The sequence below is a fragment of the Zosterops lateralis genome (genome assembly GCF_965231275.1).
Source record: "Zosterops lateralis genome assembly, chromosome: 31".
Classification (NCBI taxonomy): Eukaryota; Metazoa; Chordata; class Aves; order Passeriformes; family Zosteropidae; genus Zosterops; species Zosterops lateralis.
In genome coordinates this window covers 1,484,468-1,511,738 of record NC_139791.1, presented here as the reverse complement: position 1 = coordinate 1,511,738, position 27,271 = coordinate 1,484,468, and the positions used below count along the sequence as shown (strand labels likewise).

Here is a 27,271-nt window from a genome sequence, read left to right as displayed (position 1 = left end):
GCTAGGATTATGCATGTGTATAGGCATTTTGCGTAATGGAATGAACGTGTAAGACTTTTGTAAATAAATAGAGGGGTAGAGCTTTGTGATTGGTGTGCAGGTCTTTGGGAGGCTACTCCTGTGCCATCCAACATTGAATAAAGCACACAACTTTTTAACTTTAACTTGTTAGAGTATCTTTTGTGCATGACCTCACCAATTTTATGCAAACCAATTAGCAACCATGACACGACTGGGTTCTGTTCAGCTGTGAGAGCAGTTTAGGTCATGGACCCCTCGGGGCACCCCCCGGGATCTCCCTGAAGAGAGGGCTCTGCTCCCCAGCTGTTCACTGGGGACAGACAAGGACTGCCAGAACTCCAGACAAAATGGTCTGTTCAAAAATTGAAAATTGTGGCCTATAAGGTGTACGTGTGGCCAGGAGGCTGTTGGTAAGTCATGGGAGACATCCCACACTCAGCTCAAGCCTATGCAGTCTGCTTGCAAGTTAGTGGGATTTGGTTGCCAGCAGAAGGATTTGTCAAGTCGTAGAGGGCTCACGAGGTGTTCAGGGAAAATTGGCTAACATTTTGGGATATTTGTTGCAAACTTCAGCAGATTTGGAGGCCAATGGAGGCGGAATTTGAAGACTTTGCTAGATGAGGCATGAAGAGTTTTCAGCAATCGAGAGGAAGGATACAAACAAGGGATGAGAAAATTGGTAGCAGTAGTAAGGGAAAAAGAAATAGGGAGACGTGGGCAAGGACCACCAAAGCAAGGACCACCCCGAACAGGGAAAGACCAATGAGCATTTTGTAAGAAATCTGGACACTGGAAAATCCTGTGCCCAGAACAGAGAAAGGGTGATGATCAAAGAAGAGGAGACTGACAAGGGGAGGGGGTGGTTGCTCACATCAAAGACTGAGGAGGACCAGAGGATCTTACCGTAGGGGACTTGTGATTCCCTTTTGCATGCTATGGTCACTGGTGAAAGAGGAACATGAGAAAACACATAGGGGAATAGATGCTCTGTACAACTATTTGAAGGACAGAATCATAGTCAGAAATTTGCAAAGTACAGTAATTCAAGTGACTCGCAAATGTAGCTTTTGCCTCCAAACGAATCCCAAAAATATTCCTAAACCAAAGCTTGGACAAATTGGGAAAGGTTATGGGCCTGGGCAGCAATGGCAAATTGATTTTTCAGAACTACCCAGGATGGGGAGGGTATTGATACCTCTTGGTGTTAACAGATACCTCTTCAGGGTGGCCAGAAGCTTTCCCTGCCAGAACTGCCAAAGCACAAGAAGTAACCAAAGCATTGTTACAGGAAATCATACTGTGTTTTGGGGTCCCAGCCACAATGTCTTCAGACAGGGGGCCACATTTTATTTCAAAACTTGTGATGCAATTTAGATGCCACCTAGGCATAGACTGGAAACTTCATACCCCATATCATCCTCAGTCAAGTGGCCAAATGGAGAAAAGGAACCGTTTGATTAAACAGCAATTGATAACATTGGGACTCAAGCCTTGTCCTCAAGCTCTTCCATCAGCATTATTATGAATTCGGACAAAGCCAAGGACAAAAGAAAAATTAAGTCCTTTTCAAATATTGTGTGGAAGACCATATGGGGTCCAAGAAGGATCAATACCTTCACAAACAGGGGAAGAGACCCTACACAGGTATATGGTGGCGCTAAACAAACAACTTAGAGAAATTGAGAAACATGAGGCTGGGGCTTGAAGCAGAGAATTAGATGGGCCAGTACATAACATACAGCCTGGGGATTATGTATATATTATTTCATTTGCAGAAAAGACTCTGGAACCCCAGTGGGAAGGACCATTCCAGGTGTTCCTCACCACCTTTACTGTAATCAAGATCAGAGAACAAAATGCCAAAATTCATCACGCTTGGGTGAAGAAGGCTCCTGAAGGAATCTGGAGAGCCACACTGGGTGACAATGAACTAAAAGTGAATCTTATTCAGGAAAGTGAAGAGTGTGTGAGTAAAAGGTTAGAATAGCTCAATAACTTTTGAAGAATAGAAGTATTTTTAGTTATTATGGAAAATCAAACAGACATAGTTGGGAGAATTGTGGCTTTTGCAACCATTGTTATAGCCACAGCTGGAGTTTAAGCAACACCATGCACATCTAATATTGTCTAAAGTTGTCTTGATTTGAAAGACACGTATCTGCTTAGGAGGGGCAGGGCCTCCCTTCCAATTATTATAATTTAGAAAATTAAAGGGGGGTTTAGGAAGAGGTATGGGAAGAGGAATAACAGTTCTTTACATCAAGTATGTATAACAAGGCAAACAAACAACAACTACAGCATTAATAATAACAGAACCAGGAACCTCAAGGGGTTTTGTCTTACAGAGCCTGGGACAGTCCAATCTCTTGCGATTCTGAGAGTACCAAGCTGGAAAGGTGGAAAATCCCAGGCTGGTGGATGAGATCAGAAGCTCCATGGTGGGAGCTGGAATGGCAGGGATGTCCCAGCAGGGCAGTGTGGGGCCACAGAGTAGCAAAAACCTCAAAGCAGTGCCAAAGAAATGGTGACAGTGGGACAGGGCTGTCCCAGCAGGGCAGGGGAGGTGAGTTTAGAGTTAAGGGGCACACAAGCAGATGATGGTGGATTTTTTCAGGACTGCACCCAGTGAGGACAGCAAACTCCTAACTCAGCAAGCAGCAGCCTGGCCATCCTCTTTCTGATACCGAGAGCAAAAGCAAAGCTGCCCCCAGCCCTGTCCTTATCTCCCCCTCCTGACTTTTGGCTACCTCTCTGTTTTGGTCAAGCACTCATAGACACCCTGTACTTGGTCTCCTAGCAACTCCTGGGGAGAAGTCTATAAGTAAAAAAAAAAGGAACAAACCCAACCCTGAACAGTGAGTTCATAGTTTTTGTGGTTTTTGTTAACTTTCTCTGTCAGCTGTGGGCAGAGGTGTGTAAGTGTATGTGACCCTTGGCTGGTGCAGGCTGGGGGAAGGCAAAGGGCCCTTGTCCGAGCTGTGTGCAGAGGAATCCTCAGGGGCCCAGGCCGGGGCTGCTCAGCGGCCGGTGGGTTGTGGTGAGTGGCGGCAGCTGTTGACGCTTCCCTTGGAGCGTCTCCAGGCAGGGAATGTTGGGAGCTGCCAGCGCTGGGGTGTCCCAGAGCCAGTGGAACATTGGAAGGTTGGGGCTGCCCTGCTCCTGGCGCAGGCGGCAGAGCTCTGTCAGCCCCTGGAGAGGACAGCCAGGGCTGTGCAAAGGTGAGAATGGCAGAAGGGGCTGAGCTGAGAGGGAGCCAGAGGGATGATGGAGTCCAGGCACTGGGGGCCTGGGCATCCCTGGCAGGGGTGTGCCAAGGCTCCTGGAGCTGGGGCAGCCTCGGGGCTCTGAGCATTCCCTGGGGAGCCTGGTCAGAGCCCAGCCCGGCCTGCAGGGGAAGGAGCTTTTGCTGCTCTGGGGCCCGGGGCCGGCCTGGCCCAGGCCCAGTCGTTGCCTGGGCTGCTGTCCCTGTTCTACAGACCTGTCACTTTATATGTGTGTGGTGTTGCCTTAACTCCAGCTGTGGCTATAACAATGGTTACAAAGTCTACAATTCCCCTAATTATACCAGTTTGATTTTCCATAACAGCTACAAATCCTTCTGTTCTTCAAAATTTATTGATCTATTCTAACATTTTGCGCACACGCTCTTCACTTTCCCAAATAAGCTTCAATTTTAGTTAATTGTCACTTGGTTTTGTTGTCCCTGAATTTCTTGCCTTCAAGTGTTTGAGTCTTTGCAGCAGCTTTCTCACGCTGCTTCATGTAAACAATAAGTATTCTTAGAAATTATTTGTATGTTTTGCATTCTTGTTCTCTGAGAGAGAACTTGACTGATGGTCATATTGACCAATGGAGTCAGGAGGTTGTAACCTCCTTGGGCCAATCTTGGCCCTCTGTACAAAATGTATAAAAGCCTTTGGAGTCAGTTAATAAAGAGCTTTCCATGATTCACCAAGCTGCTGCCTGCTGTCCTCCGTCAAGGTCCACTCCCACGTCACAACGTGTTGCCCCTCTAAAGGCTGGGGTAACATGGTTTGGCTCTCCAGATATATTCAGGAGCTTTCTTAATTCAAGTGTGCGGAATCCAGGCATTTTGCTCTCTGATCTTGATTGCAGTAAAGGTGGTGAGGAGCACCTGGAATGGTCCTTCCCACTGGGGTTCTGGAGTCTTTTCTGCAAAAGACATAACATATACATAGTCCCATCCCCATATGTTATGTACTGGCCTGTAGGCCTGATATTTCTGAGTCTGAAAGATTTTTAGCCTGCTAGCAGATGATAACTTTTTCCAAATAAAAAAAATTTTAAGAAAGTTTCTTCTCGAAACAGTCTTGGCAAACAATTATTATTTCTCTAGTTAACCAATCGGATTAGAGAGGTGTCGTTCCTATTCACCAATCATGTTAAGTCTGTATCAGAACACCTTATAAAAGGTAGTAAGAATTAGAAAATAAAACCTTCTTTTTCTATGTTCTTTGCCTTCTGAAATATTTGGAGTCTTTCTTTCGTGTCGTACAGTGACACTGGCCCATCTAATTCTCTGCTTCAAGCCCCAGCCACATGTTTCTCAATTTCTCTTAGTTGTTTGTTTAGGGCCACCATATACCTGTGTAGGATCTCTTCCCCTGCTTGGGTAGGTGTTGTTCCTTCTTGGACCCCATATGGTCTTTTCTCCTTGGTTTGGTCTGAATTTGTAATAATGCTGATGGAAGAGCTTGAGGCCAAGGTAACTTTGCTTCTTGTCCCAATGTTATCATTTGCTGCTTAAACAAATGGTTCATTTTCCCCACCTGGTCACTTGACTGAGGATGATATGGGGTATGAAGTTTCCAGTCTATGCCTAGGTGGCAGCTAAATTGCATCACAAGTTTTGAAATAAAATGTGGCCCCCTATCTGAAGACATTGTGGCTGGGACTCCAAAAGACAGTTTTATTTCTTGTAACAAAGCTTTGGCTACTTCTTATGCTTTGGCAGCTCTGGCAGGGAAAGCTTCCGGCCACCCTGAAGAGGTATCTGTTCACACCAATAGGTATCAATACCCTCCCCATCCTGGGTAGTTCTGAAAAATCAATTTGCCATTGCTGCCCAGGCCCATAACCTTTCCCAATTTGTCCAAGCTTTGGTTTAGGAATATTTTTGGGATTCGTTTGGAGGCAAAGGCTACAAAAGGCTAGATTGATGAGTCACTTGAATTACTGTACTTTGCAAATTTCTGACTATGATTCTGTCCTTCAAATAGTTGTACAGAGCATCTATTCCCCTATGTGTTTTCTCATGTTCCTCTTTCACCAATGACCATAGCATGTATGAAGGAATCATAAGCCTGCCTTTCCCTTCATCTAGGATAGCCCACCCTTCTTGGTTATAACTTCCATTTTCTTCCTCAATTAGTCTCTACTCCTTTTTGTTGTAGCTTGGCTTACATTCAATAGAAATTTGTCCATCTGGAATTAAGGCTGCCTCAACTGTCTCAATAGTTATCTCACCTTTAGCTGCTTCTTTTGCCTGTCTGCCAGCTCATTTCCTTGATGTGCATGATGGCTACTTTGTCAGGTAGCTGGACTGCCTCCAGTAGTTTTATTATCTCCTGCAAATGTTTAAGACTTTTTTCTTGTGAGTTCAACAGCCTTCCTTCTTTCTAGAAACTTCATGAGCATGAACCAACCCAAATGCATACCTTGAGTCTGTACAAATATTGATTTTATTTCCTTTTGCCAGTTCTAAATCCCAGGTTAAGGCAATTATTTCAGCCTTCTGTGCAGAGGTGTTGGTTGCTAATGGTCCAGACTCTCTCACTTCTCTGCTCGTGGTAACTGCATACCCAGCATGTCTTTTTCCACTGATCACACAGCTGCTTCCATCAGTGAACCAGGTCCCAGTGTCCTCGAGAGGGGTGTCCTTCAGGTCTGGGTGACTGGAGTAGGTGGCTTCCATGGTCTCCAGGCAATCATGGATCACTGGTTCTCTTGTACCCCCACTGACAAAGGGAGCTGGGTTCACAAGATTAGTTACCACAATTTCTACATCATCATGTTCTAGCAGTATAGCCTGGTACTTCAAAAATCTCTGTGGGGAAAGCCAATGTCCCCCTTTTACCTGCAGCACTGCAGACACTGTGTGGGACACCAGCACAGTCATCTTCTGGCCTAGGGTGAATTTGTGTCCTTCCTGACTGTTCATCACCACTGCAGCAGTGGCTCTGAGGCGCCCTGGTCATCCCTTGGCTGCTGCATACAGCTGCTTGGAAAAGCAGGTGACTGCCCTGAGATATGAGCCCAGGTCCTGTGCCAGTATTCCCAAAGCAATCCTCTGCTTTCCATGGGAAAACACAAAGAATGGTTTACTCATGTCTGGAAGTCCCAGGGCTGGAGCTGACATGAGGGTCTTCTTTAGTTGGTCGAAGGCTCTTGCTGCTTCTTTTGTCCATTGCAGGTCTCTGTTTCCTTGTGTAACGAAGGCATGGAGGGGTTTAACTAGCAGCCCGTAAATTTGAATCCACAGTCTACACCAGCCCAAAATCCACAGTGTATGTCATGGCCTAAAAGATTCTCAGTTCCTTTACTGTCCGGGGTTCTGGGGTCTGGCATATTGCTGCCTTTGGATCCTGCCCTGAGGTTCTTTGTCCAGCACTGACCTCATAGCCCAGGTAGAAAACTGTTTGCGTCACTATCTGAGCTTCCTTGTGGGATACTTGATACCCTTGTAGACCCGAAAAGTTTAGGAGGCTTACCATCCAATCCATCCATGTCTCTTGGATTTGAATAGCTATCAGGAGGTTGTCTACATACAGTAACAACTCTCCTTCTCTTGATGGGACTTCCCAGGATTCCAAATCTTTTGCAAGTTGGTCTCCAAATATCGTGGGAGAGTTTTTGAATCGTTGGGGTAAAACTGTCCATGTGAGCCGAGTTTTGTGCCCACCCTTGGGCCTTTCCCATTCAAATGGAAAAATTCTCTGGCTGGCCTCATGGAGAGGAAGGCAAAAGAAAGCATCTTTCAAATCTGAAATGGTAAGCCAAATTAGTTCAGGTGTTAAATGGGTTAACAACGTGTAGGGGTTGGCAACCACTGGGTGTAAATTCTCATTTATCTTATTAACAGCCCACAAATCCTGGACTACTCGGCATGACCCATCAGACTTTAATAGGAGTATTAAAATCAGACTGGCACTCTTTTAAATAGCCCCATCTGCAAAAAGCTAGGGTCAATTACTGGGCTATCCCTTCCCTGCCTTCCTTTTTTAAAGGGATACTGTTTAACTCTAACTGGTTGTTTTCCTTCCTTAAGTTTAATTTGCACTGAAGGTGCATTCTTTGCCCTCCCTGGTATGTTAGAGGCCCATACCCCAGGAAACGCCTGATCCATTACTTTCCTGTTTTTCTCTTTTTCACTTTCAGCTTTGGTCTCATTGGCTATTGACATTAAGCTTACAATTCCACATATTTTCTATCCTTTACCTCCACAATAATCTCTATGTTTCTGAAAATTATTTTGCTTTTAATTGCTCCAATAAATCTCTACTCAAAAGTGCTAATGGGTTGTTGGGAACATATAAAAACTTATGAATTCCCCGTTGTTTCCCAAGTTTATATTTCAGTGGTCTACAAAAATGTGCTCTTTCAGATTGGCCAGTTGTCCCCTTTATCATAACACAGTCATCTGTTATAGGTATTAAAGCTTTGTTTAACAGTGAGTATGTTGCCCCTGTGGCAACCAAAAATTTTGTTTCTTTTTCTTTGTTCCCTAGCTTGATTATAACCAGAGGGTCCCCTAGGTTAAGATCCTCCAGTCCTCCTCAGTCTTCTTTCACATGAGAAACCCTAATCCTAATCCTAACCCTAACCCCCTCCCCTTTTCAGTCTCCTCTTCCTTGATCATCACCCTTTCTCCATTCTGGGCACTGGTTTTTCCAGTGTTCAATTTTCTTACAAAATGCACACTGGTCTTTCCCTAGCCGGGGTGGTTCTTGCTTTGGTGGTTCTTGTCCAAGTCTTGCTATTTCTTCTTCCCTTACTACTGCTGCCAATTTTCTCATGCCTTGTTTCCTTCCTCTCGATTGCTGAAAACTCTTCATGCCTCATCTAGAAAAGTCTCCAAATTCCGCCCCCACTGGCCCCCAAATCTTCTGAAGTTTGTGCCTAATATCCCAAAATGTTTTTTTGGGATATCCCAAATTTGCCCTGAACCCCTAGTGAGCCCTCTACGACTCAATAAATCCCTCTGCTGGCAAACAAATCCCACTGTAACTTGCAAGCAGACTGCATAGGCTTGAGCTGAGTGTGGGACATCTCCCATGACCTACCAACAGCCTCCTGGCCACACGTACACCTTATAGGCCACAATTTTCAATTTTTAAACAGACCATTTTGTCCAGAGTTCTGGCAGTCCTTGTCTGTCCACAATGAACAGCCAGGGAGCAGAGCCCTCTCTCCAGGAAGATCCCTGGAAATAGGATATCCCTGGAGAGATATCCCCCAAGAAGTCTATGACCTGAACTGCTCTCACAGCTGAACAGAACCCAGTCCTGCTGCTGTCGCAAATTGATTTGCATAAAATTGATAAGATCACAGACAAAAGACTCTCTAGCCAGTTAAAGTTAGAAAGTTGTGTGCTTTATTCAATGTTGGATGGCATGGGAGTAGCCTCCCAAAGGCCTGCACACCAAGCACAAAGCACAAAGCCCTCTATTTATTTACAAAAGTCTTACATATTCATTCAATTACTCAAAATACCTATATGCATAATCTTAAAACTGCCTATCCACCCTTCATATTATAATAAGCCTAAGGTCTTTTATGCCTGCACAATTCTTCTCTAAAAATTGGGTTGGTGGTCCTTGAAATGGGTCAGTGGTCTTGAAGGATTAAGTCAGAGACATCTTCCTCACAGTGACCTTTGTACCTTCATCTTGTGGGCAGGCTACATGATCTTTTGGGCATAGTCCAAACTCTCTTGCTTGGTTCAATTAGTTTCTCTGTCCAGGTGCAGTCATGGTTTCTTCCATTATCTCAATGGTCCATCTATTATATTTCCTTCTATAAACACAGCTAAAATGAAAAAGTAATATATTACCTACGCTCTACCTTAATCATCTAATAATTATTAAATCTTCCACTTCATCTCTACTCTTCTAACTTAAATCCTAATCAATATAAATGGCTTTTATCCCTTAGCTAAAATCTGAACTCTTTAAATTCTTAACTCAAGGCACTGCAGGACACTGCATACAATTCCTGAAACACTTGGAGGATGATCCAGATCCCCAGTGGATGTTCCCATGGTGCCAACTCAGGAACTGAAATGGGGAGTGGGGTCAGAAAGGAAAGAGATAACAGGGATGGGATGTTTGCAGCAGAGGGTACAAAAATGGGCACTAGGAAAAAATCTGAACCAGGAAAGAGGAAAAAAAAGCAAAGGTGAAGCAAAGGAAATTACCAGGGAAGTTTAGGGGTGGCTGCCAGGCAGCCCTGGCTCTGAGCAACAATGTCTGCAGTGGGAAAGGAAACTCACAGCTCATGGGAACAAACATTGTGTATGACCTCAGAGGCCACAACAAACCTGAGTGGTTTCCCTCCTGTCCCCCAGCCCTTCCTGGCCCCAGGGGCTGATGGCATTTGAACTCCATCAGGTTCATCTCCCCACACCAACACCATGGGGGTGCTGAGGCCTGCTCTGGGCACAGCAAACAGGGGATCCTGAGCCAGTGCTGCCCTGTCTGTGCCTGCAAGGATGTGGCACCTGTGTGAGCTGGGGGAGAGGCCAGGGCTGCACAGGGGGGATGTTGTTGGCAGGTGCATGAGGATGCTCTGGGACGCTGCCCTGGGGTGTCCAGTGCAGTGGGGATGGATCAGCCCCTGCTCTGCTGCTCCTTCCCATCTCCCCCAGGGACCTTGCAGAGCCCCAGCCATGCTGTTTGTCCCCCAGCCTGCCCATGGCCACCCTGGGGCTGCTCACGGGGCTTTTCCCTGCTGAGCCTTGGCCTGGGCGTGTTCTGGAGAGAGCCTGGGCAAGGAGCCTGGAGCCCCCAGGCCCTGCCCTGAGGCGTCAGCGCTGCCCCAGCAGTGCCCATGGCCTGTCCCTGCTGCAGCCCCGGCACTGCCACCCCCAGCCCTGTGCCCGGCCCCGAGAGCCCTCAGGCCCTACAGCAACACCAGGGCCAGGAGGGCAGCGGGGCAGGGCCACGGGAGCAGCACTGGCAACACCAAGGGCTGCTGGTCCTGGGCACAGCTGCTGTGCCAGCCCTGATCTGCCCCCAGCTCTGCACACAGACATTGCTGCTGCAGTGACAGAGAAGGGAACAAAAGGGGGATCTCTGGAGAAAACCTTACTGGGACATCCTTTAATTCATTTAAAGTTCCTGAGAGCACAGCTCCTCATTGACACAGTCTAGGCCACAATAAAGGTGGAGAGAAACAAAAGAAAAGGCTCAAACAATGGCCTTGTTTGTGAACATCAGGGAAAACTAAAACAGAGAAAAAATACCCAACAAGCAAATCAACATGTGCTATCAAGAATGACTTTTATAACAAGTGATTTGCAGAAATTGCCCAGCGGTTTAATGTTTCTGAATTTGCCCAGTGATCAGTGTCCACACTGCAGCCTTGAGCTCCTGGTTCCTCAGGCTGTAGATCAGGGGGTTCAGGGCTGGAGGCACCACCGAGTACAGAACTGACAGGGCCAGACCCAGGGATGGGGAGGAGATGGAGGGAGGCTTCAGGTAGGCAAATGTGGCAGTGCTGAGGAACAGGGAGACCACGGCCAGGTGAGGGAGGCAGGTGGAAAAGGCTTTGTGCCGTCCCTTCTCAGAGGGGATCCTCAGCACAGCCCTGAAGATCTGAACATAGGAGAAAACAATGAACACAAAACACCCAAAAGCTATTGAGGTAGTGAAAACAGAAACTCCAAATTCCCTGATGTAGGATTTGGAGCAGGAAAGCTTGAGGATGTGTGGGATTTCACAGAAGAACTGTCCCAGGGCATTGCCATAGCACAGGGGCAGGGAAAATGTACTGGCTGTGTGCATGAGAGCACTGAGAAAGGCACTGGCCCAGGCAGCTGCTGCCATGTGGGCACAAGCTCTGCTGCCCAGGAGGGTCCCGTAGTGCAGGGGTTTGCAGATGGACACGTAGCGGTCGTAGCACATGATGGTCAGCAGGGAAACCTCTGCTGAAATGAAAAATACAAACAGAAATATCTGTGCAGCACATCCTGCGTAGGAGATGTTCCTGGTGTCCCAGAGGGAATTGTGCATGGCTTTGGGGACAGTGGTGAGGATGGAGCCCAGGTCGGTGAGGGCCAGGTTGAGCAGGAAGAAGAACATGGGGCTGTGCAGGTGATCGCTGCAGGCCACGGCGCTGATGACGAGGCCGTTGCCCAGGAGGGCAGCCAGAGAGATGCCCAGGAAGAGGCAGAAGTGCAGGAGCTGCAGCTGCCGCGTGTCTGCCAATGGCAGCAGGAGGAAGTGGCTGATGGAGCTGCTGTTGGACATTTTCTGTCTCTGGACAGCCCCACCTGCAGAAGGAGAAAAGACAGTGACATTTGAGGGGGGATTTCTCACAGAAAAGACAAAGCCATTTCACATTGACCACTCCTTGCCACTAAACACCTCTACCTTGTCTATGCTTAGGAGAACTTTCTTCACCTTCATTGCTGGAGTCCTGATTGCTGCTGGCCAATGTTCAGTGAGGAGCCAGAGCTCAACCTGCGGGACACCTGGGAGTCAGCCCTGAGCCCCAGTCAGTGCAGGAGAACAGTGAGGGCAGGGACCAGTCCTGGTGTTTTAACTTGGATAAATAATCTTCTAAGGCATAGGAGCTGCCAGGGTGAACGGATGGGAATTACAGGAGTCAGGATGAGAGATTCTGCTGCACCTGGGGAGAACAGAGAGTCCAGTGAGGCAGGAGGATTGTCTGAGCCTTAGTGCAGACTGAGGGGAGCTGTTCTGTCCTCTCTCCTGTTCCCAGCTGCCCTGGACTTGCACCTTTCTCAGCTCCACTCCTGTGTTACCCTGGAAAGCCAGGAGACGCTGCTGAGAGCAGAGGGATCCCTGGCACACAAAGTGGCTCCTGCCTTTCCCAAAGTCAGGGAGAGTCAGCTCATTCCCAGCCTGCCAGCCTGCCCTGCCCAGAGCTCCCTGGGGCAGAGGGAGCTGGGACACCCCATTGCTGTGCTCAGCCTGCACAGGAGGAGCCCAAGGGCTGGGCCTGAGCCTGCAGCTGGAACTGCCATTCCCAGAGAGCCCGTCAGCAATGCCAGGAGCACCTGGGCAAGGCAAGGAGAGAGAGAGAGCTGGGCCCTGAGGAAAAGCCTTTCCCTGCCCAGCCCTGCCCAGCCCCTGCCAGGCAGCAGCAGTGCAGGACAGTGGCCCTGAGGCCCTGGTCAGCAGGGAATGGGCACATGGCAGGAGAGATGCCCTTCATCTCTGGGGCTGCTCTGCCGGCCCAGGAGGGGACTGAGGGCCCCGAGCCCCCGGGCTGAGGGCTGTGCTGGCTGGGAGGGGACACAGGAGCTGTGCTGCTCAGGGCAGTGTGTGCCCTGCAGGGCAGGGCCAGCAGGTGCCACATGTCCCCTGCAGCAGGGCTTCCTTCAGGACTGCCTCCCTCCCTCCCTGCCGTGGGCTCTGCTGCTGGAGCTGTCCCATCCCAAGCTGCTCCTGTGGGCCCGGGCTCCTTCCCTGCCAGTGCTGCCAGAGCCCAGCCCAGCCCCTGGGCCAGCTCTGCCCTGCAGCTCCTCGGGGCTGCAGGGATTAAAGCACAGCTCCCCCAGGCCTGGGCACCATGGAAAGGTGATGCTGGATGGATCTGGAGGCTGGGGAGGTGGAGGCATTTGCTGAGGTTCCCAGGAATCCTCAGTGTGATGGTTTAGGAATCACAGCCCCTGCTCTGACCTGCGCAGCTGAGTTTCCATTGCCACCCATTAAGCCAGGGAAAAATGGGAGCACTGACTGAGGACAGTAGAGACTTAAGCAGGAAACTCCTGCCCTGAATGAGCTCATGAAAATTCCCTTCAGAAATGACCTGGGCATGAGCTGGAGCTCTGAGCAGCCCTGGCCCACAAAGCACCCTCACCATAGCAGCAGCACCTGCCCAGGCAGGACTCACTCCTTGCACCCACAGCTCCCCTCACCATCCCTGAGAGCTCCCAGGCAGGCTGAGAGCTGCCCCTGGCAGGTGGCAGATGCCCTGGCCTGGCCAAGAGCCATCAGGGCTGCAGCACCTGCTCTGCACCACAGCCCTGGGCACCCCTGGCTGCAGCCCCAGCCTCAGCCCCTGCAGCCGTCCCTGGCAGCAGGAGCCATCCTGCCCTGTCCCTCTGACGGTGCCCAGGGCAGCCCCGCTCTGGAGCACATCCTCCCCCAAAGCAGAAAGGGCAGCAGAGCCATCCTTACAGTGCTGTCAGTCCTGTCCTGGCTCAGCTTTAGGAGATCCCTGCAGCCACAGACTTACTGGGTCAGAAGGGGTGAACATTTCTCCATGAAGAAGTTCAGAATTTTCAAAAGTTGTGGAGATTTCTCTGTGAATAATCTCAGAATTATCCTTCCAGCTGTGTTAAGCCTCTGTCTGCTACACTGCTCTCAGGTACCTGCACGCAGTGCCCTCAGCCCTGCTGGGCTTGGAGAGGAACTGCAGTTCAGGAGAAATGTCTTTTTAAATGTCTGCTTGATTGCCAGGAGCTGCCTCTGTGCCAGGAGCCCAGCCCAGATCAGCAGCACAGACACAGTTATAGGACTTTAATGAGCCTCTTGGAGGTTTAATGCTGAGTCCCTGAACATCAGTCCCTGAGAGCCAGTTAAAGAAACCTCTCAAGAATTCAAAGTCTCAATCAAACCTCAAACTTTCTTGAAGTTTTAATGGGTCCCAATGAGGGACACAACTGAGAAAGTGTCCCCAGGTTCCAGTTAGAGCAGAACACTGCAGGCAGTGATGACAGGTAGGGACAAACAAGGCAAACGTGTCTCTGAAGCTGACCAAACCTGGATGTGTTTCAGGAATGCCAAGGGCCAAGGCCTGAGCCCCAGCCCCTGCCAAGGCACATCCTGTCCCTCCCTCAGTGCTCAGGGCTCTTCCCAGGCCACTGGGATGTGGGGATGTGCAATGCCAAGGGCAGGACCATGGGGCGGCCCCTGCCAGGCTGCTGAGCAGGGCCAAGGAGGCAATGAGGCCCCAGGGCTGCAAGGGTCACTTGTCTCCTGCTCATGGCTCAGGCCCAGGCCCCACAGCCATGGCCCAAGTGCTGCAGGAGTTGGCTGTGTCAGGGCCTTGCAGCTGCTGCCCATCCCTGTGCCCTGTGCAGCCCAGGCTGTCCTACGGTGTCCATGCCCTGCGCCTCTGTCCCTGCAGGCTGTCGTCATCCCCCGGCTGCCCCACCTGGCTGGGCCCTTCCTTTGCTGACAGCTCTGCCTCCTGCCTGCCTCTGCCTGGCCACACACAGCCTTGGGCTGCTCCGGATTCCTGGGGAATGTGTTGCTCCCCAGCCCTGCCTTGGGACAGAAATTCCTCTCATTTTGTCCAGTCTGGGCCTCCCAGCTGCATTTCGCTTAATTTTTTTTTCTCTGGCTGTTCTCACTATGTCAAAAGGATCCACCATCTCTAAAACCACCCTTCAAGCACTCTGAAGACTTTCCTCTTCTGTCCTCACTCCCCACTCCACTGAACACAAAATTCTTTTTTCCCTACATAGTGGTCATGTCCTTGAGGCCTCCAAACCTCTCCTTGGGAGATCTCTGGACCACTTCCAAGGTCTTGGAAAATGAAAACATTGTGCTCACAGTCTAAGAAAATTTCCAGTGGCCGTGGCCAGCCTGAACTGTCTGTCCTGGCTGCTTTTGTCTTGGAGCAATCCTTGAATATACAGAATTTGGGAGACAAAATTCTAATTCTGGCCACAGCCTCTGCAGAAGAAGGCTGATTATTTTCCATAGGATGGACAGCAGAGCCCCATTGTTTCAGGGGCAAATAAGAGGTGGCCACCAGAGGCAAAGGCCATCCATTGCTGACAGGTTTATTTCTGAGATATACCCTTGCATATACCAATTTTTTTTCTAAAAAGTGCCAATTTTGGCCATGGGTATTTATAAAGAGGGGTAATTATTTTTCATAGGAATGAAGTCATGGAGCTCCAGTGTTCTTTGCGAAGATGAGAATCAGCCCTTGACATTCCAAGATCAGCTGGACCTGTCAGGTGGCCCCTGGGAGGCCAAACCATCCAGATCTGTTCCATGTTCCCTTGGTTCTATGGGGTCCCACAGTGTCTCAATGACCCCTTGGTTCCACGAAGCTCTGAGGTGTCACAATGTCCCTTAGTTACAAATGGACATGAAGGATTTTAATGGTCTCCACAGTCCCACAAGGCCCCAAAGAGTCACCGTGGCCCCCCTTGGTTCCATGAGTTCCCAGAGTCACAATGGTCTCCATAGGGAGGAACCAACCAAGCCCCCGTGTCACAGGGGCAGATGAGGGGCAGCCACCAGAGGCCAAGGGCAGCCAGATTAGATGGTGCTGGCAGATTTTGTCTGGGGCCCTTCCCAGGATATAGGGAATTTTAGAGGCAGAATACCAATTCTGGACAATAACGCCTGGAGGAGAAGGACGGTTCTTTTCCATAGGAAGGAAAGCACAGAACACTGATGTTTCAGGGGCAGATGAAAGGTGGACACAAGAGGCCAAGGCCAGCCAGACCTCTCTGTCTTGGCAGCTTTTGTCTGAAACCAGCCCTTGGATATAGGAAATTGTGGATGTGGAATCCCACATTTGGCCATTTCTGTGTTGATAAGTAGGATGGTTCTTTTCCACTGGAAGGAAAGCAAAGAGCCCAAGTGTTTCAAAGGCAGGAGAGGAAAGAGGTGGATCCTGGGGAGCCAAGACAGCCAGACCTGTTTGTCCTGGCAGCCTCGTTGGAACCCAGGGGACCATTGTGACAAAGCAGGGCCCAGTGGAACCATGGAGACCATTGTGACACTTAGGAAACTCATGGAACCACGGTGACCATTGGGATGCTATGGAACCTCAGAGATCCAAGGGTCCATTGGGACATTGTGGTGCTTCATGGAATCAAACATTGTGAAACTTGGAGGCCTAATGGAACAAGGGTTTCTATTGTGACACTGCAGAACCTCATGGAATCAAGGTGACCGTGTTACACTCCAGAAGCTCATGGAACCAAGGGGCCATTGTGACACTGCAGAACCAAGGAAACTGTTGTTGACAATACAAAAGCTCATGGAATGAAAAGGCCACTGTGACATGATGGAACCTCATGGACCCAAGGGTCCCCTGTGACTCTGTAGGGCCTCCTGGAATGGAGGGTCCATTGTGACACAGTGGGGCCTCGTGGAGCCAAGGAGCCTCTGTGATACTCCAGATCCTCATGGAACCAAGGGTGCATTGAGGCAGAGCAGGGCCTTGTTGGAACCAAAGAAACCACTGCTAAAAGCAGGGTAACTCAGAGAACAAAGGAGTCCATTGGTACTGTATTGTCTTGGTTTGGATAGACAGGTATCTTCCAGGGAAGATTGGAGTCTCCCTTGGAATATAAGCAACCCCTCCCCCTTTCCAAATTCTTTTAAATTTGCAATTAAAAGGCAGTCAGGCAAAGATTTTGGGAATAGGTATAGCAGTTTTTTACTAGAGATATTAAAAAATACAAATGTTGTAGTACAAAAAATAAGCAAACAAACAAGAAGTCCTAGAAAACCCTGACAGAATCAGAAATACAACCTGATGCCCTTTTGGTCAGAGTGTTGGAAACAGTCCAAAGTCAGCCCTCCTGGAGTGGCAGATGTGGTCCTGTTGGAAGCAGAGATGATGATCCTGTGGAGCCAGGGGTCCTGAGGTGGGTCCAGTCTTCCTTTGGGAGTCCTGTGGGGACACCAGAGTGCCTGGTGACACTTGTGGCTCATTTTTATCTGGGGGAAAATGGTTTGGTTCCTCCTCCCTGGGTGGAGCATCTCACAATAGGATGATGAAATGTGTCATGTCATTGGTGAGCTTTATTGGTTCATTAACAGAAGATATTTCCATGGGGGTACTGGAAGAGTGAACAGAGATAAGAAACAATGCCCAACCCGGTTTTAACAGCTGGCTTGTTATCAGAGAAGGGAGTTACCCCCTCCCTTCTGGAGTTACAAAAGATAAAGAAAGATCTCTCCAACTGGGTTTCAAAAGAAGGAATAGAATAATTTTGTTTGTTTGTTTGATGTTTGTTTTGTTTTGTTTTTTGTTACAAAACCCAAGACAAGTATAAAACTTATGGAACCAAGGGGCCATTATGACACTCAAGAACTTCATGGAACCCAGGGGCCATTGTGACATAGCAGGCCCTCATTGGAACAAAGGAACCATTGTTGACTGTGCAGAAACCCCTGGAACCAAGGGGCTGTGGTGACACAGCAGTGCCACATAGAACCAAGGAGACCAGTGATGTGATAAATTTGGGGTAAAAATTCGTGTATGAAATAATAATCCGATGTGTAATAAGAACAATGTTAATAAAATGTAAAATCCAGTAGGAGGCAAATCGTTTCCCCCCTCAGCCAGCCGGTTTCAGTTGCGAAACAAGACAAGAATCATCAGACTAGACAAAGACTCTGGCCAACCTTGATAAGAATCACTTCCTCGCCAATGCAAGGAGAAATTCCTTCTTGACGACGATGCAAAGCTCAGTTCATATGGACCTTTCTTCCCCAAGGGTACAAAAAGTCTCCCACCTTGTTTGGAGAACAATTTGCAAAGCATTTGGAATCCTGGGAAGCTCCACCAGGAGAAGGGAAACTGGTGCAGGATGTGGATGACATCCTAATAGCTACCCCAACAGAAGAAGGATGCATGGACTGGACAGTAAACCTTCTAAACTTTTTGGGGCTTCGGGGGTACAGAGTGACAAAGAAAAAGGCTCAGGTGGTAAAACAAAAGGTGATCTACCTGGGCTATGAGATCAGTGCTGGGCAATGGATTCTGGGGAAAGAGCACATAGAATCAGTATGCCAAACCCTGAGACCCCAGACAATAAAAGAACTGAGAACCTTCCTGGGCATGATGGGATGGTGCAGACTATGGATTTACAACTACGGGTTACTTGTGAAATCTCTGTATTTGCTCATTGCAAATGGGAGCAGAGACCTCCAGTGGGCAAAGGAAGCCACACAGGCCTTTGGTCAGCTGGAAAAGGCCCTCATGTCAGCTCCAGCTCTAGGACTGCCAGATGTGAGTTAATCATTCTTTCTCTTCTCTCATGAGAAACAGGGAATTGCCCTGGGAATACTGGCACAGGACCTGGGCCCATATAAAAGGGCAGATGTTTATCTTTCCAAGCAGCTGGATGCAGCAGCCAAAGGATGGCCAGGTTGCCTCAGGGCAGTGGCTGCAGTTGTGCTGAACATTCAGGAAGCCTGTGAGTTCACCCTGGGCCAGAAAATGACTCTGCTGGTGTCTCACACAGTATCCTCAGGACTGGACACAAAGGGAGGCCACTGTCTTTTTTCTGCAATGGTTCCTGAAATACCAAGGTATCATGGTAGAACAAGATGATGCAGAGATAATGGTAACTGACATTGTCAACCCAGCTTCTCTCCTTAGTGGGAACCAAGGAGAGCCAATTCATCACAATTGCCTGGAGACCATTGAAGCCACTTACTCCAGCTGCTCAGACCTGAAGGACACCCCTTTGGATGATGCAGAAACCTGGTTCACCAATGGGAGCAGCTTCATCATCAATGGAAAACGACATGCTGGGTATGCAGTTACCACATCCAGAGACCTGATTGAATCAGGACCATTATCAGCAGGTACTTCTGCACAGGAGGCAGAAATAATTGCCCTAACCCATGCATTAGAGTTATCAAAAGGAAAGAGGATTAACATTTATACAGATTCAAGGTATGTATTTGGGGTAGTGCACGCTCATGGGGTCATGTGGAAAGAAAGAGAACTGTTAAACTCGCAAGGGAAGAACATGAAACATGCACAAGAAATAATACAACTGCTGGAAGCAGTCCAACTGCCTGAGAAAGTGGCAATCATGCATATTAAGGGACATCAGAATTGGAAGAGGAAAACGAGCTGGAGGACAAAGAGGCAAAAGAAGCAGAAAAAGGTGAGGTGACAGTAGAAGGAGCACTGATTTCCAATGGCCAAATCTCCCTAGAAGGTAAGCCAGTGTATAATAAAAAGGACAGAAGGCTAATTGAGAATGAAAAGGGAACATATGACCAGGAGAGATGAGCTGTTACAGCAGAAGGAAAACTGGTTATCACCTCCCATTTACTATGGCCATTAGGAAGAGAAGAACATCAGAAAACACACTGGGGAATTGACGCTTCGTATAATTACTTGATTAGAAAGCTCACTGCCAGGAATTTCCATGCCACTATCACTCAAGTGGCCTGGCAGTGTGAACTTTGCCTCCAGTCTAACCCCAAGAATACCCCTAAACCAAACCTTGGCCAAACTGGAAACGGCCATGGACTTGGTCAGCAGTGGCAAATTGATTTTTCAGAATTACCCAGAAAAGGAGGGTATCAATATTTATTTGGTACTGACCGATCCCTTTACAGGATGGCCAGAGGCTTTCCCCACCAGAACTGCCAAAGCCCGGGAGGTAACCAAGATGCTGCTACAAGAAATAATGCCATGCTTTGGAGCTCCAGCCACAATATCTTCAGATAGGGGACCACATTTCATTTCAAAAATAGTTCAACAGATAAGTCAGCAGCTGGGCATAGACTGGGAACTTCACACGCCATACTGTCCCCAGTCAAGTGGCCAAGTTGAGAAAATGAACCATCTGATCAAGGAACAAATTGTGAGGCTGGGGCAAGAGGTGAATTTCCCTTGGCCCCAGTCCCTCCCATTAGCATTGCTGTGAATTCAGACTGAGCCCAGAACTAAGGAAAAGCTGAGCCCCTTTGAAATGCCTTACAGGAGACCATATGGTGTGCAGAAAGAGATGTCCACCCAAACTAGGGAGGAAAGGCTGACTGCTGATATGGTAGCCTCAGGTAAACAACTGAGAGAAACGGAAAAACAAACATGTGGCTGGAACTCAGAGCAGAGGGCTGGATGGGCCAGTGCATGACATACAGCCTGGGGATTGAGTGTATGTCAAGTGTCTTACAGAAAAGACCTTGGAGCCAGAGTGGGAAGGACCGTTCCAAGTGCTTCTCACCACTTTCCCTGTGATAAAGATCCAGGAGCAGAATGCCAGGATTCACCACTCCTGAGTAAAGAAAGCTCCTGAGGCCTCTTGGAAAATAACACCGGGTGATAAAGAACTGAAACTAAATTCACTTGAACAAAATAAGTACATTGCAGTTGAGAATGTTTTGCAACCTAAGCTGCAAGAACTTAGTTGAGAAAATTGTTTGGTTCATAATCATAATCACAATACAAGAACTGAAAAATACCTCTAGCCAGAACAATGCTGAGTGGCCTTGGTCTCAAGCTTTAACTTCGTACACTGGATCCATGGAGGAATATTCTGATATAAAAGATTTAAACCTATCAACTGTGGTCATGCACAAACCCCAAGTATATGAAAGGCAAGAGTTGCAAAAACAAAGGCTATGGTCACTTCAAGGGCCTAGAGGAGAGGAAATTAGAATAGGATGTCGACTGATTAATGGAACCACTCATAAGAAAGGAATCCAAATTAGTGCTTCAACCACTCCCACAGACAAACACCAGGAGGTTTGTAGTCATTCAAGTGACTACATTGGACTGTGGGTATAACTTTACATTAGTACAGCCCATTCAGGTGGTTTGTCTCTGGGCCCATGATAATCTTAGGCTCTCCTTCAAGTTTAATATAAATGCCACAACTGAGCCCATTACAACTTAGACCAGCAGTCCAGCCCAAACCGAAATCACGCCACCCAGGTTTGGACCCAAAATTTACGAAATAGGCCCCTGTGTAATAAGGGACATGGGCCAACAGCAATTGCTGTTTAATCCAGAATGGTCTTCCAAGCTTGTTGAATTAATAATGCAAACTAACATCTCTAAAGTTCAACCAGCCTGTTCTTCCTTCCTAAAAACATCTTTTGAGGGCTGGACAACATGGTTGCAGAAACAAGCTTATAGCAGGGGCAGAATGCAAAGGGATCTGACTGGAATATAAGGGACAGGGCTGGGAGTTCTAAATAGAATTCATTCAGAAATATTAATTAATAAACTGGCCATTGTGACAAGTGACCTAACAAAATTAAAACAACCCTTACAATCATCTTTGTTGGCACTGGGGACCAATCAGTGGCAGGTTTCAAAATGTTGCCAAGTTTGGAAAAAGCAGAGGAACAAGACCATAGGTTAATCATAGATGCACTTGCTATGGCTCAGGGTAATGTGTCTTTGGCTTTTAGCTGTGTGCAAGCACAATTGTGGCTGCAATCAACAGCTGCTTCAATTATAAGAGAAGGAAGTGAAGGAGCCTTTCCAAGGGAAATCTGAAAAGCTGTTTGGGACAATGCTACTGATTTTGAAAACAAATTTCAATCTTTGTAGACTTTGGTAAACTTCACCCATGATCCAATTGCTTACAAAGCTACTGCTTTTGTGCTCACCCTACACAACACCACAGTTTATGTTATTCACCCCATTATAGCATTAGGACTGAACCATGAGAGATCAGTGCTCTACTCTTCAGAACACAGGACATGGGCACGGAGAGTGGATGGGAAATGGCAAACTGTGAATCTGGAATCCTGTTACCCGGGAACAACAGGGGTTCATTTGTGAAAGTAACACAACTGATGCTCAAGAAATATGTCTTGATACTGAACAGGTTGTTTGTCCCTTTGAAATTCATCCCAACACTAGTCAAAGGACTGTTCTTGTATATGTTGGTCAAGGTTGTGTGTGTTTGAGAACTGCATGTTCTTTTATAGAAATAGACAAGGATAATGTAACTTTGCCTGGCAAGAATAATTTTAATCTTTCTATCTGTAATTTTGTTAAGATTTTAGGGTGTGACTTTGTGTGTTTAGCACCAGTTGTGTCTCACCAGCTTGTTAAGCCTGACAATAAGATGTATCACAGATTGTCACCCACACTTAGTGGGATGAACCTCACTTTAGTCAGACAATTATTTAAGGATCAGGACCTTGTCAAAATTCTAAAAGATATTCAGAAAACTGGAGAGTAAACTTTAATTAGTGTCCATCTCGACACAAAAGAAACAAACAAGGTTCTGCAAAGAGTAAACCAAGATGCAAGTCACAATTGGTGGGATTCACTTTTTGGATGGTTGCACATGGCAACTGGAATCCTAAATACATTATGTCACCCCATCATTGTTTTACTAATATTAGTTAGTATTAGTTTAGTGATGTCTATTGTAATGCTTATTTGGACTTGGAAACTGTTACAACAAATACCAACATTAACTCTTTATCCCAAGTACATGGCGAGGCATTGAGAGACACATCTGGTAAGGATTGGAATTTGTACTAAATAAAAAAATTTACTGCCTTATTAAAAAGGGGGGACTGAAAAATGGGATTGGAAACTAGAGGATGTTAATGATATAAATTAGAAGACATTGATTAGGAATAGGCAATCAGATGATGTGTATTGCCTAATATTTGCTGCTCTTTGTACTGTTGCTTGAGAAGGGAAGGGACAGGACTATGGCCAGAACAGCAAGAAGGAATGCAGGGATGTCTGGTATGGAGAGGATGCTTGCATGGACAGGAGACTGGAGTATGGGATTGCCAGAGATACTGAGATTCCTTGGGCCCCAGAACCAGATAGAACTGGCCTTGTAGCTTGGACTGTGGCCAGAGGTTCAGTGGGCATGCAAAGGGCAGTGGGGTCAGGAGTTCATCTTTGAGGAAGACAGTTTTTCTTCATCTCTGAGACAGCCAAGACAACCTCCAGAGACATTGGCACAGGCGCAAAGGACTGATAAGGCAATTAGCATACAAACCAGAGAGGGGGAGGAGCCAATGAATGTTGCAGAATTCCTTAGGGAAGGTGAACATGATTTATATCTAGATATTGAACTACCCTGACTGAGGCCTAACCTGAGGCCTTAAGCCTGTGATGCAGGAGAAAATTCTCAGTAAGCTGTGGCGCAGTTAGAATTAGATATTAAGGTGTTTGCGAAAGACAATAGGGTGTCGAAGGTCACTGAATAGAGTTGTTAGTAAGCATGTGTTAGCACCTTAAGAATAAACCAAATAATATGTGTTTGCATTCTTTCCTCTGCTGTGTGCCAATGAAAAAGTTGTTACATGTGTAAACTATGTAAAATGGTATATAAACTGCCACAATGCACATAATAAACAGACTATGTATCATTAACCATAGTGGTCAGATCTACGTCTGTCTCAGTCCAACTCTCTCTTATTATCGGTATCCCTGGCTTCAAATGAATGAATATGCACAGGTGTATTGTGAAATTTGATGCATAGGTAACAACCTCAATGTTAAAAGAAAACATGAGGGAGCAAGGGGGTGCGTATGCCTTTGCAGAGGTATCCTCCATATGCCCAGCCAAATAAACTACATACCTACTTTAAAACTCACTTTGTCTCTGAGTTTTAGAGTCTTTCCAAGTGTCAGGGCAGAGCTGTGTAAGTGTATGTGACACTTGCCTGGTGCAGGCTGGGGGCAGGCAAAGGGCCCTTGTCCGAGCTGTGTGCAGAGGAATCCTCAGGGGCCCAGGCCGGGGCTGCTCAGCGGCCGGTGGGTTGTGGTGAGTGGCAGCAGCTGTTGACGCTTCCCTTGGAGCGTCTCCAGGCAGGGAATGTTGGGGGCTGCCAGCGCTGGGGTGTCCCAGAGCCAGTGGAACATTGGAAGGTTGGGGCTGCCCTGCTCCTGGCGCAGGCGGCAGAGCTCTGTCAGCCCCTGGAGAGGACAGCCAGGGCTGTGCAAAGGTGAGAATGGCAGAAGGGGCTGAGCTGAGAGGGAGCCAGAGGGATGATGGAGTCCAGGCACTGGGGGCCTGGGCATCCCTGGCAGGGGTGTGCCAAGGCTCCTGGAGCTGGGGCAGCCTCGGGGCTCTGAGCATTCCCTGGGGAGCCTGGTCAGAGCCCAGCCCGGCCTGCAGGGGAAGGAGCTTTTGCTGCTCTGGGGCCCGGGGCCGGCCTGGCCCAGACCCAGCCGTTGCCTGGGCTGCTGTCCCTGCTGGCCCGGGGCCCGGGTGGGAGCTGCCCCAGCGCCGGCCCTGGCAAGGAGCCGCAGCCCCCGGGGAGCTGCCAGCTGCGTCTGCTGGGCTGCGGGCGAAGGGAGGCGGCGGGCGCAGAGGCGCGGGGAAAGGTCCTGGCCCCGGCTCTGGGCTGGGCCGGGGCCACGGGCAAAAAGTCACCCTGCAGCTCCCGGCCCAGAGCAGGGAGGAGCGGCAATTGCTGGCTGAGAGAGACCCTTGGCAAGGGCCTGCAGGGAGAGGAGACAGGGAAGGGCTTTGCGCTGCCGGGGCCCGGCTGAGATGGGATGTGGGCATGGACTTGTAGCCTGGGAGGGCGGTGGGGCCCTGGGCCAGGTTGGCCCCAGAGTCTGTGGCTGCCCCTGAATCCCTGGAATTGTCCAAGGGACGGTGAGATGGGGCTTCCTGCCAAGGAGGGATGGGATGGGATGGGATGGCTGGATAGGATGGGATGGTGTAGGGTGGGTGTTATAAATGCAAAGGCAAATATCAGATAAATAAAAGACAATTTATTAATAACAAAGTATCGAGCACAAGAAAAATGAGAAAACCACAAAAATAGGAAATGGTCAGCGCCGCGCTGGGTGGATAGGGGTCCGCACCGGGGTACAAGACTCCCCAATCCACGCCGATGCAGCTTTCAGTCCAGCATTGTTTAGGGTTTTTCTGCCCTTAGGCAGTCCAGGTGTCCAGGATGGGCTGAATAATCCGAATTTCTTTTCGATGGCCTTCCCGGATCCCGTCAGGTCTCATTGTCTCATTCCGGGAAAAACTCTTTCTTATGTCAATTTCATGTGTTAGTCTTATGCTGATTTCACTTTGCTTGTTGCGCCGGAGAGCTGATGGGATTGCCAGCAGGTTGATGAGATTGGTATCGCCGTCATGAAGGAATTTCTTCCTTGCATTGGCAAGGAAGTGATTCTTATCAAGGTTGGCCAGTGTCTTTGTCTAGCTTGATGATGTTCATCCTGTCTTTGCAACTGAGACTGGCAGGCTGGGGGGGAAACGATTAGCCCTATACTGGATTTCACAATTTTATTAACCTTATTCCTTATTATACATCAGGTTATTATTTTATACCCGAATTTTTACCCTAAATTTATCACAGTCCCCCGCCTAATAATTCATCAAATTAAAAATTCGTTCCTTTTATTGACCTTAATTCCAATTAAGATTGTACTCTTCCCATCCCTCCTGAGAGGATTCGTCCTCCTGTTGGAGCTTCCGCTCCTCTTCAAATCTCCTTAGGGCCTCAGCAGCCCTCCCTTTACCCTTCTCTTCCTCGAGCTTCATTATTTTGGACACGGTTCCCCCTTTGGCTGCCTCTGGATCCATAGGAAGGGTGGCTATTTGCATCCCTTGGACGACTGAATGTATCAGTCGAATGAAACAGGGGATCAGACACGGGAGGAAAATGATGCCTGCGATGGAGCATGTTATAAAAAACACTACCTTCTTCCACCATTCCCCCTGTCCGAACAACTGGTCCCACCATGAAGCTTGGAGGATTGAATTCCATTTCTGGACCGGCACATGGGCCACCTTTTTTATTTCTTGGGCTAGTCCCTTGATAGTCTCCTCATAGTCATCGATCTCAATGCAGCATTCCGATTCATTGAATCTGCCGCAGACCCCTCCTTCCTCTGCCAACAGGTAGTCGAGGGCAAGCCGATTTTGGTACACAAAAGCCCTCATCTGCGAATGCTGTTTTGCCAGGAGTTCCAAGGCGTCTGAGGTGTGGTTTGAAACCACCTCTACCACTGCTTGCAGCCGAATCAACCTATTCAATAGGTAAATGGGCGTTCGATATCCCCAACTGCCATCGTTCGCCCAGGTGGCTGGCCCATAATACTCAATGATTCTCTCTGCGGGCCACTCCTCCTCTCCCCATTTCTGGTTGCCCCCGGCTACAGGTAGCTCTCGCCTTATCTCCCTTCTCTGTCGGTTCAGTGTTTCGAACAGAGGTGCTCCTAACAAATTGCTTTCAGCCCTGGGCAAAGTGAAGAAAAAGGGTCTTATCATGCCTAGGGTACAGGACCCTTTCCATTTTCGGGGAAGTTTGCTGTAAGCTTTCTTTCCGCAAATCCAATATATCCCGTCTGGAGCTTTCCAGCCTACATTGGTTCTGCCTGGCTCATCCCAATACTCTTAGTCCCACTAATGCCTGGAATGGATTAGCCCCGGGACTTTTATGCCAACAAAGTCCCATGGTCTCGAACCATTCGCAATCTTTCTCTCGAATCTTGCCCCAATATCCGGAGGGTGCCTCGGGTTGCCAGACCCGTGCCTTATCATTCACCATTAAGGTATTTATGCAAGGAGTATAGCCCACCAGATCAGTGAACTCCTTCCCTTCCCGGCTAATGCAGATAGTTCCGACTATCCTTTTTTCCAAAATCCATCCCTCCGGTCTCTTTATTATTTTTGATATTTTTGAGCTTTCCCATTTTAGAAGCTGTTCCGGGGCTAATCCTTCTCCCCTCCAGGGCCATCTCTCGGCTGACTTTAATTCCCCACAGATCCAGCAATCCATCAGTCCCAATTCGGTGGCTATTTCCTGCATTAGTTCTACAAAGAGATTTTGGTTAGGGGCTGGAAATCCCCCGTCCCCATATTGCTTCTCCAATTGTTCATATTGCTCACTGAGCGACCTTAATCTTTCTTGCTCAATCCTCCTCTTTCTGGCCTCGGCTTCCTGTCTCCTGAGTTCCAGCATTACCTGTTTCATTTTACTTTCAGGATCCATCCCCTCCTCGTTCTTTGAGAAACAAAAGGCCTGGTTAAACTGCAAACACACACGGTTATCACCCAGAGGCAATAGATTGAAAATGATGGGTTCAGAATCAAAGGAACCTATTTCCTCATGTTTGAGGTTCTTCCCTTCCCAATACAATTTTCCACCCATATTACATATTTTTAGTTTTGTTTTGTCGTAACACAGGGGATTCACCTTGTAGTAGGCAAGGAAGGTAGATTGCCTTTTTTCTCCCACCCATACAGTTTTATTACATTGTTGACATGTTGGTACGGGGTAAGGAATCTCAATTTCGCGCCTTTGTCTAATGAGTGAGCGAGCAGGATCCCTGAACAGTCTACCCTTAGGACTTGCCC

The 27,271-nt window shown here is 48.2% G+C and overlaps 2 protein-coding genes across 3 annotated transcripts in view; one reads left to right on the top strand and one right to left on the bottom strand.

Moving 5' to 3' along the window:
- LOC310920622 (olfactory receptor 14A16-like) overlaps positions 1-27,271 on the top strand; it is a gene marked incomplete at its 3' end in the record, with an annotated part of 597,990 nt that overhangs the window by 454,644 nt on the left and 116,075 nt on the right. The window lies entirely within an intron of this gene.
- On the bottom strand, positions 10,578-11,510 carry LOC310920826 (olfactory receptor 14J1-like; the record flags this gene model as incomplete). The annotated part of the gene is made up of 1 exon (XM_083880874.1): positions 10,578-11,510. One exon carries the CDS (start codon positions 11,508-11,510, stop codon positions 10,578-10,580), a length of 933 nt encoding a protein of 310 aa, XP_083737000.1.